General features: G+C 38.8%; 1 protein-coding gene across 5 annotated transcripts in view; it reads left to right on the forward strand.

Moving 5' to 3' along the window:
• The window catches only part of CUL4A (cullin 4A), a 44,428-nt gene that overhangs the window by 27,376 nt on the left and 3,687 nt on the right, over positions 1-13,365 (forward strand). For 4 of the 5 annotated variants that reach the window (XM_075425192.1, XM_075425165.1, XM_075425173.1 and 1 more), the window contains 7 exons: positions 553-745; positions 2,172-2,276; positions 4,266-4,376; positions 4,713-4,798; positions 5,811-5,918; positions 6,620-6,733; positions 7,897-8,002. In XM_075425192.1, the coding sequence (XP_075281307.1) occupies positions 553-745; positions 2,172-2,276; positions 4,266-4,376; positions 4,713-4,798; positions 5,811-5,918; positions 6,620-6,733; positions 7,897-8,002 (823 nt within the window). Of the gene's footprint in view, positions 1-552; positions 746-2,171; positions 2,277-4,265; positions 4,377-4,712; positions 4,799-5,810; positions 5,919-6,619; positions 6,734-7,896; positions 8,003-13,365 lie in introns of those variants that run through there. The other variant, XM_075425202.1, reaches the window with a different exon arrangement.

Raw genomic sequence — 13,365 nt, forward strand, 5'->3', positions numbered from 1 at the left:
AAGTCTGTGGCTCGTTCTTGTGAATGGGAAAGTTTTGTTTTATTGCAAGTCAGCTAGGTTTTTTTGCTTTTAAGCCCTTGCTGAAAGAGAAATTTCGGCGTGATAAGCAGCGGTTGAATTTTCAATTTTCGCCACCTGTTCCATCAGTAGAGCTCTCTAGTAGATTTAAGAAAAATGGTTCAAAGTTTACACTTAACATTTCTGAGGCAATTTGCATATAATTTCTTTTACATGAATCATGTAGTTCTGTATCTAACTGTAAACTTGCACATCATAGTCATGTGTACTGTGTATTTTTTTTTAGCTTTTGTGTTAAATGTATATAATCTTTAAATCAAACACAAATGTTTGAAATCCATTATTGTGTGTCTGGGTTTTTATTTTAAATTTCAATACATCTCATTTTTTGAAAACTTGAAGTCACATAAGTAGCTCTGGAAAAAAAAAAAGAAAAATCTTTCTAATGATAAATTTCCTAAGGGTGAATGTGTCTGTTGGGGGAGATAGGTAGCACTCGAAAGTATTTTATTATCAAAAGTGTTTGTTTTACAGAACTTTGGGACAACAATAGTGGTAAATCCTGAAAAGGACAAGGATATGGTGCAAGAGCTACTAGATTTTAAGGATAAAGTGGACCATATCATAGAAGTGTGCTTTCAGAAAAATGAAAAATTTATAAACTTGATGAAGGAGTCCTTTGAAACATTTATCAACAAGAGACCAAATAAGCCTGCAGAATTGATAGGTACACAAATGTTTTTCTGTAAAATATTTCAAAAATCTATAGAAAGCATGATAAGATGATGCTGCTGAGTGTGCTAGTGCGATAGTGATGCAGTACGCATTCTGCTTGAGGAGACTCGTTTTGGGGGTACAAGGCAAAAGTTAACCTGGGAGCGCTGCGGGATCAAAAAGCTTGGGTGTGCTGTTGGGCGCGTGTGCAGCGTCCTGACGGAGCATGCCAACTTCTGCTGCCCTGCGCTCTGCTGCTTGCACGGTGCCTGGTGCTAACAGCTCTCGGAGAGCGTAATGCTGATGCTGCGAGTGGAGTGAGTGGTCAGGAGGAAGAGTAGCTGTGGCACAAAAAAAGGGGGGACTGCTTTTAATTGTGGTAGTAGAGAAGTTCTTTGGATGTTACGGGTTTCTCAGAAAGGACCGAGTACAGCCTATCTATCCGCTTTTGAAGGCAGAGGTTGGGAGAACATTTTTAAAGCCTTCAGATACAAGGAGTTTTAATAGAGTTTTTTCTTTTTTTTAGCTTGATGGGGGAACTAGAGCTCATTAAGGGGGGGGGGGGAAATAATAAAAAACATCTTAAAAATACTATTAATGTGTTTATCCCTGATCTGGCAAAAGCTCTTGTAACTGTTTTGCCTGCAGTAAAATTGGAGCTGTGGCGTTTTACACCGGGAGAGGATTCCGCTCCTTGGTTGTTTGTTTTCCCTCTGTATGTTCTTTTGCCTTTATTCAGCTTATTTTGTGGCTTCCTCTAAAACCAGCTTTATGTAGGACGGATTGCACAATCTAGTGATACAGGTTAAAGCCATGATACAGGCTGCTCTCATTTGTCGATTGTGGTGTTTCAGCTCTTGCAAAGGTTTCCTTCTTATGCAGAAGGTTGTATAAGGATACTAATGTGGCTTAATAAATACCTAGCTGAACTCATGGCTTAACCTTATTTCTGGCATTCTGAAGCTACTAACTTGAAAGCCTTGCTGCTGTTTAAATTTTGGTATGTTCCTACCAAGGAGCACGAGGGACATGGTAAAGGTCTACAAAAATATAGTCCTCTTTGTGTTGTTTGTTTCTGTTTCTCATAAAACACATTCATATGCATTGTACACTTCCAAAACATTGTCTTTCAACAAGTAATGTGCTTGCTAAGACCATGACACAAAATGTGGGAATTTCTTATGCATTAATTTTAATGATTATACTGTACATTTTTTTTCTTGGTTCCTTTTTGTGACATTTTTCTGTTACGGCAAATAGTACAGTGGGGCTCTGTTATACCACTGAACATAGGGATGGGAAAACAGAAAATTTAACACTTATCCTATATTTTAACATACAGTAATATTTAACAGATAGTAATATTTCAAGTGAGAGATGCTTAAGTTGGTTACTTTAGATTTATTTTTTTTAAAGCTGTTAAATTGTTTTATTTGTAGCAAAATACGTGGATTCCAAGTTAAGAGCTGGTAATAAAGAAGCAACAGATGAAGAGCTGGAAAGAATCCTTGATAAAATCATGATCATATTTAGATTCATTCATGGTAAGACATAGTGGTTCACCATTGATGCAATTAAAACTTGCTACTAGCAGAACTGCATTCTGCTGAATATAAGAGATCTTTTTTAGCATGAGTTTCTGCTCGACTTGGTCTGAAATTCAGGTTGCCTTACATCTGAAGGAGCACAATAAATACACCAGGGAGGACAAACTTGTTCTACTGAGATTGGCAAGTTACAGACCTTTTGCAGTCTTTAAGTGGAGATCTAAGAGTTAGTGCTGTTGGTGGAAGTTTTTTCACATAAATTAACCATATCTGTAACGACAACCTCTCCTCTAATGACAGAGAACAGAAAGATTAGTACAGGTTTTGAAATTCCTTGTCCACCTCGGTATGTCATAGGTGCAAAGTACCTGAAAACTCAGCAACTAAGGACTTGTTTTTTCTCATCATGGCTGAGAATGAACACAGAGGATGGCTCAGATTGATGGGAGAAAATGTTACTGCTGAGTTTTACTGCCTTTGAAATGCACTTCACTTGTGAGAGGGAAGTCTCCCTGTCTGAGAAAAACCCTTGAATGTGTTAGGAGAATTTGGTTTTTTTGCTGGGTTGGGTATCGGGGGGGGGGGGGGGGGGGGGGGGGAAGTGGTTGACTCCAATAGAGATGCACGGTCACTGTTTTGAGGGAAGTGGGATGTGTGTCCTGGGCTGGGGTGGAATCAGCAGGAACTGCCCAATTCTGTGTTACTTTGTTCTAAGGTCTGTGGGGTTCTTTCCGCATAAAATCTAAAACAAGTACAATATAATGGGAAAGCAGACAAAAAATCAGTCATAAAGCAGTATCATTTGCATCATGATGTTTGTCAGATGCAAAGGGTATCAGGTAGAGATGGTTAACGAAAACAGTATCACTAGCAACTTGTCAGCCTAAGAGATTAATTTCTGTTAATCTGCAACTTTGACCAGCTCTTTTTCTCTTAATATTTTTTGTAGTACTGAGCTAAAAGTGCAAATTTATTTTGAGCTATCTCGTGCGTAAGAGTCCTTTTAAGAGTAGATGATAATTAGTTAGTTAATGGCCATTGAACTTCTCGATATTATCTTGATGCTGCTTCATGAAACAGCGCTTCACGTGAGGGCAGGATGGAGAAGGAAGAAGAGTATCAGAGGAATTGCTATATTGGAAGGTGTTTGCAAGGAATTAGGAGGGGCTACTGTAGGCAGCGCAAATAGTGCCTTGAGCTACAGTGAATTTCTTCCGCTTAAAAGTGAAACAGTTTGCTGATATCTTTACATTATCAATAGAAAAGATTCGCGGAAGCTCTGGTTTAAGGTGTGAAACGTTGTGGGTGCCTGTATCAGTTCTTTCTTTCACTCTGAGGGTGACGGAGCCCTGGAACAGGCTGCCCAGGGAGGTTGTGGAGTCTCCTTCCCTGGAGATATTCAAGACCCACCTGGACAAGGTCCTGTGCAGCCTGCTGTAGGTGACCCTGCTTCGGCGGGAGGGTTGGACTAGATGACCCACAGAGGTCCCTTCCAACCCCGAACATTCTGTGATTCTGTGAATCTTTTTCAAAAGGCTATTGGTAAACCAAGTGAGACAACTTCTGTCAATTTTTCTTTGCCTTAGGCTCTTAAAGGATGTTTCTTTAATACATAGGAACCCTTTTTCTTTTTCTTCCCCCCCCCCATTTTAATAAATCAGACCACTGGAGGCAGAATGTTCTTTTGGACCCCAGAATTACTTCATGTGATGTGCAGCTGATCCAATGGGAAATACAAGGCAGCCCATGTTCCTGGGGGGCAAAAAAAGAAAGAAGTAAAAGATTTTTGCAAAATATGTTAAGAAAATAATTAAAGTATAAAAAGAACTAGTTGTCTACATGTTTTTCTTCACTGTTGTGTAGGGAATATTGTTCTGCTGATCAACATGTCATGCGAAAGGCTTGTGTCACAAACCTGAAGTGCAGTAATGCAAATTGCATATATGATTTCGGTTGTATTTTATTTTTGTTTCAATTTCCATACAGGTAAAGATGTGTTTGAGGCATTTTATAAGAAAGACTTGGCCAAAAGACTGCTGGTTGGAAAAAGTGCATCAGTAGATGCTGAGAAATCCATGTTGTCGAAGCTTAAGCATGGTAGGCATATCCAGATGTTAGATCTTTATTACTTTTTGGCATGTGAATTGGAATCCTTATTTTCTCATGCTTTGAGAAGTGACAAGCCAGATTTTAAGTAATAGCTGAGCATATCACAGCTTTCATTGCGCTCAGCGAGAACTGCTGGGCTGACCTCTTAGATATGTGACTGGTTCGTTTAATGTAGCTACAGAGGGGCAAAGTCCTTAAAACATGTACGTGTTTGCGGGTGCTCTGTAACCTGACAAATCAGCTCAGCTGTCTCAGGTTAAACCTTCATTGCTTGTTCTGTGCTTCCTTGTAATTGTGGGACCTTTGCTTTAATTTGTGTGACAGAATGTGGCGCTGCTTTTACGAGTAAACTGGAGGGCATGTTCAAGGACATGGAACTGTCAAAAGATGTCATGGTTCAGTTTAAGCAGGTACATGTAGCTTTTGTTTGTGTACTAAATTGTTAGTAGTGATGGGGAAGCACTTAATGGTGTTATACGTTGGATTAAGCTAAAATTAACCAAAACAGCTTTGGAGCAGGTCCTGGTCATAGTAACAGCATCTACTTATTGTTCTGTTTATAGAACAGAATTTATTTATTGTATATTTATTCAGAGATAATCTTATTTTACAGTTTTATCAGATTCCTTTTGAAGTAAATTACAGTCTATATACCACAGAGTAATTTAGTTGTCTGGCATCTGTTAAAGTCCCTACCCCTTCATTCTGTAAACTGTTGCTGCTCTGATGAATTCTTTGTAAATGATCCATACCAGAGAAACTCCCTGCAGGTTGCTAAGTGCACAGAAACTGGGTATGTCTCAGCCCCAGAGCTTCCACCCTGCTGGTGACCGAGGGAGTGCTTTGGAGGAAATACCGTATATGCTCACCCCGTTGTTGCACTGCTCCCTGGGTACCCGTTTTGGGGCCATATTGAAGAAGGGATACTGGGGTAGAAATCTGACCCAGGACACCTGCCCCTATAGTAAAATACTGCAGCAACTTTTCTGTCCCAGACTTTGCAGTCTGGCTTGACCGATGCTGTGCTCAAATTATATGAAAATGTTTTATCTAACAGATGTGGAAGTCCAAGGGGATCCTTTTGATCTTATAGTTCTTGCCCTGACTTCTGATCGAAAGCTTTTCTTTTGCTTTATTTGCATGTGATTGAAGGTCTTTTGACCTGTAAAGACAGTGGTCTAGGATACTTCAAGGCATGTTGTTCTTTTCTTTTTATTTCCATTGACTTGCTGTGTTTTGAAATTGGGGAGGGGAGTGTTAAGTAGTCATTCAAAATCCTGGTAGAACATGTCTAACCAAGGATGTGGCCTGTGAAATTTTTTCATTGTTATACTAATTTTAAATTTCTAATGTAAGTATATATATTTTCTACTTTAGCATGCAGACAGTGTGCTTGAATTATTTTTGCTTCTTGTATTTTAGTATATGCAGAACCAAAGTGACCCAGCAAACATAGACCTGACAGTAAATATATTAACTATGGGATATTGGCCAACTTATACGCCTATGGAAGTCCACTTAAATTCAGAGGTTAGTGTTTGCATTCTTCTTCTAAATGCACTTTACAGAGTGGAATCATAATCACCGTCACAGACTGAACTAATGCCCTTCATTTAATGGTTTTCTGATGGATATTTAAGGGGCTTATCTCATTTTAAAGATTCCAAGATTGCAAAAAATAAAATGTAGTACATAAAATCCACTTCTTTTTTGATGATTGTTTTACTTAATGTGTTTTTGTACCTTTTTAATAATAATAATATAAAATTAGTAGTAAAATCAAATCAGTGTCCTAAGTAACATTGCAGTCAAGCACTTAAAAGTTTAAAACTTGACGGTTCACCTTACTTTAGTCAATCTTTAACTACATTGGTTAGGCATTTTGATCTAGCCAATGGTTATGTTACTGCACTTCTTTTTTCCCTGTAAGATCCTTCCTCTGTTCCCTGCAATGGGTCACACAAAACTAGCCCCTGCATTTAAAATGTCAATTTTAAATTGAGAGAGAGGAAGCGAAATTAAAAGCTATTTTTTAATTCAGGCTTTCTTTTGTCCATAATAGTACGAGTGTACTTGAGAGCCGAATTTTGCTCTTTGGATCTAGTTTTTCACACAAAAACACTTACTATGAAACATTGTTGAGGAGAATAAAGAAATTATGTGTGTGAAATAATCCAGCATCACTGCTCTGGTATAATGCTAATAAACATTTTTCTCTCTTTGCTTTACAGATGATAAAGCTTCAGGAGGTATTTAAAGCCTTCTACCTGGGAAAACACAGTGGGCGAAAGCTTCAGTGGCAGACTACTCTAGGGCATGCTGTCCTAAAGGCAGAATTTAAGGAAGTAAGTTTGCTTGTTCAATGCTTAGCCTGTTAGGATAAATTTTAAGTCAATTATTTGGAATCTAGTCATGTATTGTATTTTTTGTATAGGTAGTAACACTTTAGTGGAGTAACAATCACAATACAATACTTTTATTTTGTATAGAAAGTAGGCTTTTTGTAATTAAACTGAAATACTACCTAGCTAACGGAAGACAACAATGTGATACCTTTTGGTGACATTTGTATTCATTTGATAGGAATTGTTGCTCATTCGAATAAAGTTGTAATAAAGCAGGAAACCAATGAAAGAAAAAGAATGCAGCATCTTTTTAATACGGAATTGTTTTGATCATAGTAATACTGGTAGCGCTTTTAGTATGCTTCACTGATACAAAAAGACTGAATGGTGTTAGTCATGTAGTGACTGTGGTTAAAATTTAAATGCTTGTTGAATTATTTAAGTCTTAACTCATTGTTTCTTAATGTGGTTTTGTTTTGCCTCATGGAATATCTTGCCTTGCTAATAATGCAGCTTAATTGAGCCAGAGCAAAGACAAAAACTTGAATTCTTTTACAAGCTCATTGTAAATATGAAACTCAGAGGTTTAGGCATTATGTAACAGTAAGATGGATAGGTTTGTAGTTGTTGATTTGACAGAAGTGTTAACAGCAGTCTGAAGCGTTGGAGTTATTTCTTTTCCATTGCCTGTTTGTACAAACATTGTGCTACTGCTAATACTGTCACTCTGTATCATAGCAAACCAAAATACTTTTATTTCTCTAATATTTGATCCAATGCTAAGATTTCTTTTGTATTAGCTTGCTCATCTCTGTAAAATGAAATTTGGGTGAAGTATGAAGAGATTCGCTATTGGTGGCGGCAAAGCCAGAATTTAATATATTGTAATTTAAGTAAATTATGTGAAATAAATACAAGGCCATTCTAATGAGCTTCTGCTGTATTGCTACTGTTAGAGGAGCAAAAAAAAGAGGTTTTAAAAATAACCTGTTTCCTTAATACTGCATTCAGGCAGGCTCTTCTGTGTGCTAGGCATTTGAAAACGCACATTTCTTCTAGAAATAGAAAAAAGAATGTATGGCTTATGTAACTCATCAGATTTGGGGGATACAATAGAAGATGCTCGGAATATTACTTCTAATTATTTGATATTTCTTTTCTAGGGAAAGAAAGAATTTCAAGTATCGCTTTTTCAGACATTAGTGTTGCTTATGTTTAATGAAGGAGATGAATTCAGTTTTGAAGAAATTAAAATGGCCACTGGTGTAGGTAGGAAGAATACTTTTTGATTCTTAAATGTGTTCACTGAGTGATTGCTGATTATGATTTGGTATTGAAAGGCCTAATTTTAAGAATTTTGCCACAATCATTAGGACAAACTTTATGAGCCAATAGTATATAGACAACAAAAGAGATGAGGAAGACATACTGCTGGTACTTCCTAGTGTAGAAAAAATAGTTGCTTCACAAAATAATGAGCTGTGTAGTGTATGGTACTACTGACAACCTTTTAGATTTACAAAATGTATCATTGCAATTCTTAAATTCAAGTGGTGATAAAGGCTATTGCATGTACAGATTATTTTTGTTCCATTACAGTTTCAAATACTATATTTTCAGAGTGATCTGTTGTAGAATGTTGTCATTTTGGGGTGATTCAAGAGAGTATTTTCAATTGAACCGTTCTGAGAGCTTGCTCGCCTGTTCTCCATTACTGCTGCTGGGAATGCCCCAGTTATGATAGGTCTGATACCTTAAGAAGAGCAGTGTCCTATAGGGTGTATACTTTGTAGCTGTCTCCCTCTGCACTTGAAACCTGAAGTCAGAAAGGACAAAGAAAACCCAGCAAAAGTGTGGGTTTTTAACCATCTGCAGTATCTACCTTCTGTGTTCTTATGCTCTTGGGTGGTTTTATTTCAAAGTTTTACGCTTCCTTGAAATAGTTACAGCCACTGGCATTGAAAATAACACTATCATCTCTTTACTCTCTGAAACTTCTGCATCAACCAGCAGGTCATACCCAGTAGCCCTTCACATGTTGAATCTTAAGATCAACCCAATACAACAACTGCTGAAAGAGTATTTGAAACCATACAAGTACTACAGTATTGTAAATATATTTACTAAAATATTGTAAAATGGAGATATCAAGAATCCCTGTGGTTCAGACTGATATGTTGCAGAAGGCAATGCAGCCCGTGTGCTCCAGCTTCTCAGCATCAGCACTTCAAGTTGCTTAGTCATCCACTCCATTAATGCTAAGGGAGCTGAAGAAAACTCATACTGGTGTGAATGATAAACATTAGGATAGTCTGGAGAGGCTCATTAGGTCAGAGTACAATGATTACAGAACAGACATAAGTTCACGCAAGCCTGATCTAGATCCTGCTTTCTCATCTTGTATTGCTGTACCTCAAAGCTTGCTTCCTTGGCTGCCTGACAGCAACGGATAAAATCTGCTGCATGGAAATCTATTCCGTTATAGCACACTAGAAAGGGTTTCAGTAGACTTTTTAAGGCATCTGGATAGACCTGATTGATAGATGGGAGCTATGTATATTTTGTTATGTCATTGCACCTAGTGCCACATCTGCGTTTCTCTCCCGTATGGAGAAATAGTGTAGGAGTGGAGGTAGTGAGGACAGTTCATGGTCCAAGGGCTTCCTGTGGGGCCAGGGTGGAGGATGTAAAATATGTGTCTTCCCAGGCTCTACCTACACAAGGCATTTGAAGCTGCATTAGAGAGGTCCCATTCCCATCTAGCAGTCTCCCTACTTGAAAGGACAGGAAACTCTTATGGCCAGAAGTGATCTTGGAAATAGGTCCCACACTGCACCCTTTCTGCCTCTTGTTACACAGATAATCCTTTCGCTCAGTGGCACCCTGCCGAAGGCTGATGTCCCAGCTAGTTGGAAAAGAACAGAGATTCAGTTATTAGAAAAAGTAGCTGCATTTGTGATGCAGCTGCTTGGTGAATTGACCACCAAGGGCAGAGGTGCTGACCACCAGACTCTGACAGACCGGCCTGGATGACCCAGAGGTCCTGGCTCACAGGTACAGATAGCATTGGACATGGTAGAAATCCTGGAGGGCAAAATGTGGTCACTAGGGTTACCGTAGAAACTGTTCTAGATGTTCTAAACACCATGTGCAGCGCTAGACACAGGCAGAATTCCAGTGTATGCTTGAAAAAATGATGTATGGAAGAGGGTCTAGATTTATTAGGAAAGCCGCTGAAATAGAGGGAACCTGTATGAGATGGATGGGCCCCATCTAAATTTGAAGGGACTGAAGCTGCTGGAACACTAAAATGTTTTAGAAAGTCTGTAGGATTTGTCAGGCTTCTCTCTCCACCATCTGAAAATAACATAGTAGATTCAAGAAGAGTTCAGAGAATGGGAATGAAGATGGGAGACAAGGGACAGCTTCTTTAGGAGGAGCAGCTAAGTGTGCTAGGACTAAACTAAATAGACCAAAAGGTAAATAGAAATTGGTGAGTAGGGATTTGTTTTCTTACTCAAAAAAAAGCTAGAGGGCATAAAACAAAATGAGCACATGGGGTGATGGAAGCCTTGTGCAGTTTTTATTTAACTAACGTGTATTTGTTGAGCCCCTGTTAGGAGGTGTTACCCACTCTCTGCACGCTGGTGTTTACTGCAGAAGAGTGCAGCCAGCCACACCCATGATGTAGGGCAGAATAAAATATTGCAAGTTGAAGTGCCAGTAAGGGTTTAGAATAGGTCAGTAAATCGGACAGTAACATAGATCCACCACCAACTGGTAGTATTCATCCACAAGTTTTACAGGAACTTTCCAGTATAAATACTGAATTAGTTTGTCTAGTTTATAATTTGTGAGCCTTGGTGCGATAGAAATGGCAAGTCACAAGAGCAATGCTAATTATTTTGTTTACGTTTTAAGTTCATGGAGTAATTCTGCAGATTACTGTGGGGTAGCAGGTCTGTATTGGGAAGAACAGAACTGGTAGGCTCATGGATAAGTGTATATTAGGGAAGAGCCGGCATGATTTACATGATGCATGATTGCCCTTTCAAGTTCTTTGAGAGAGTCAGCAAGCATAAGCACAATCATAATTGTCCACTTGGGTTTTAAAAAGTTCTTGATAAGAGCTCCTCACAAGCTCTGAAATAAACTAAATTTTCGTGGCTGGAGAGAGAAGTTCCTCTTAGGGGTGGATAATTGATGAAAAAACAGAAAACAACAGGTAGAAACGAATGGGTAGCTTTCGTAGTGAAAGGAAGCTCCTATTTGGGATCCCCAGGTATTGTTCAACACAGTCATTAAAGATCTGAAGAAGATGAATACTGATGTGACAGAATTTGATGCTGATTCCTTAGAAAGGTCAAATCTGAAACTTCTAAAAAAGTTTAAAAAGGGTCTCACACTGTTGAACAACTAGGAGATCAAATTGCATCTAGTGTTGATGAATATAAGGATGTCTGTAGTGGAGAAATAGCCTTAACCACATGCCGGAGATTGACTTTGTTAGATATGACTGCTCAGGAATGAAGTTGTTCAGTCATTGTGTCCCCTGAAAACATCACCTGAGAGTTCATCAGTGATCAGAAGGGCAAATAGCATGCTGGTAACTTCTGGAGACTGAGAACAAAGCAGAAAGCATCATTGTGCTTTGTGTGTGCTTGTGTTTGGATACTGCATAAATTGCAGGTTATCCCATCTCTAAAGGCGTGTAGTAGAATTAGACAGAAAGATTAAGTATGGATGTTATTGAATGGTACCCATGCAGAGGATGGAGAGTTCACCTCTTAAACCTGGGGCATGGTAGTTTAGAGAGAGGTGAAAAGCAGGAACTACAATAGTCTGTAGAGTTACGAATGGCTTAGTGAATAGTGAACTCATTAGCCCTCGCAGTACAAGAATTCAGGGATCTTTTAGCTTCTCCATCTGTTACTAGCGAAGTCAAAGAACCCATGTTGGGTTAGGCAGACATTTTTACCCAATCCATATAACATGTAATGTAGCTGTTCTCAGCTGAAACTGATAATGGCAGGTCTTAAAACGCTAATTCTGAAATGTCAGGCCAACTTGAGTCGGCCCCCAGTTCTTGCATGTACATTGGTTTTTAATTGAGAACATCATAAAGGTGACTAAGTTATATTCTGCTTATTTTATGTGTTCCTGTGGATGTCTTACACTATTCATGATGTTTCTATAGTACTGGAATGAGGTGTGAAGCATTTGGGATTTCCCAGTGCTACAAAAACCTGTTTGGCAAGTTTGGCACTCTTCTCCTGTTGAAGCAGCTTTAGCAGTGCATCCATGGGCGTCACCAGGTCTGTCGGTCCAGTGTCCCTAGCTCCTTGCTGACTGCAGCAGAGTATAGTGCCAGTCATTCGTTGTTCCACTCAGTCATACTGCAGTTAATGGAAAGAAATGGCCAGTCAATATGGCAGAAACCAGTAAGAAAGTGTGACTTAACACTTTCAGTCACTTAAGCAAGCACTTTTACAAAATAAAACCTAGCCATTTGTGTTCAGTGCTGCACTGACAGGACAGCCACAGCCAGAGTTCCAGTTCTTGAATGTCTTTCATACATTCATGATATACTATACTTACAGAGGTGAATATGATATATTCTGTGGTTCTGCTGTTCAGACACTCATCTGTGCAGCTTCAGTATTGGCTACATTGCTGTGTTTACAGTATTACAAGTTAGTTTTGTAAATGTCTTGCACTTAAAATAAGTGGGTATCCGGATATCAAAACCCCTGGGTATTGAAACAGTGTGGGTAACAGGTCTCTGTACATTTCAGACTTTATTGTATCTTTATATTCCATTGCCATCTAACACAAAATACATACACTTTTGGGACTCAAAAAGTGACACTCACGTGAGTATGAAATAGAAGAGTACTTCATGGGTGATTACCACATTACTTGGAAAAAAAAAAAAACCCCAGACAAAACATCCCGTGGATTTCTGTCCCTGTAGGATATTACTGTCTTCAGGTGCACTAACTAGCCGTAGCTGGAACTCGTGTTTTCCAGTCACTATTACAACAAATCATTGCCAGTCTCTTTAAAGAGCTGAGGTTGTCCCTGGTACATGAGCACAGTTAGAAAACGCATACACTGTCACTCAGAGAAAGAATGGCTACCTTCTCTTTGGTAAACATGCTTCTTCGAGATGTGTTATCCAAATATACTCCATGTTTTTGCCTGCCTTTCTCATTATCAAGAAAGCCCCTAGGAGCTGTTGTTTTTACTTTTACTTCAGTGATTGATAGGTAATTGCAGATTCCTTCCCTTTGTCATACTGTAACCTGCAACTTGGTGTGCAGGACAGCAGCAGAGCTCCAAAGTATACTGAGAGCATGTAACAGCATCCTTTGTTTGGACAAAACCACAACAATCTGCATTTATGGAAGGTGAAACACCCAAAAAAGTGTGAAACATCATAAAAGCCTGTTTAGTCAGTGTGCCTTAAAGGCTTTTTTTTTAGTAATCATGGAACAGCTGGAAGTTTTAAAAAAGAAAAAGGTCACTCTGTGTGAAAGTTAAAGTATTTTAGAAATAATAATAGTGTTAGTCTCTTGCTCAGTTACACTGCACTTCAGCACTAGATTGCAAAACATTTCTTTCAATTTTTA

The sequence above is a fragment of the Opisthocomus hoazin genome, chromosome 1 (assembly GCF_030867145.1).
Source record: "Opisthocomus hoazin isolate bOpiHoa1 chromosome 1, bOpiHoa1.hap1, whole genome shotgun sequence".
NCBI classification, from domain to species: domain Eukaryota; kingdom Metazoa; phylum Chordata; class Aves; order Opisthocomiformes; family Opisthocomidae; genus Opisthocomus; species Opisthocomus hoazin.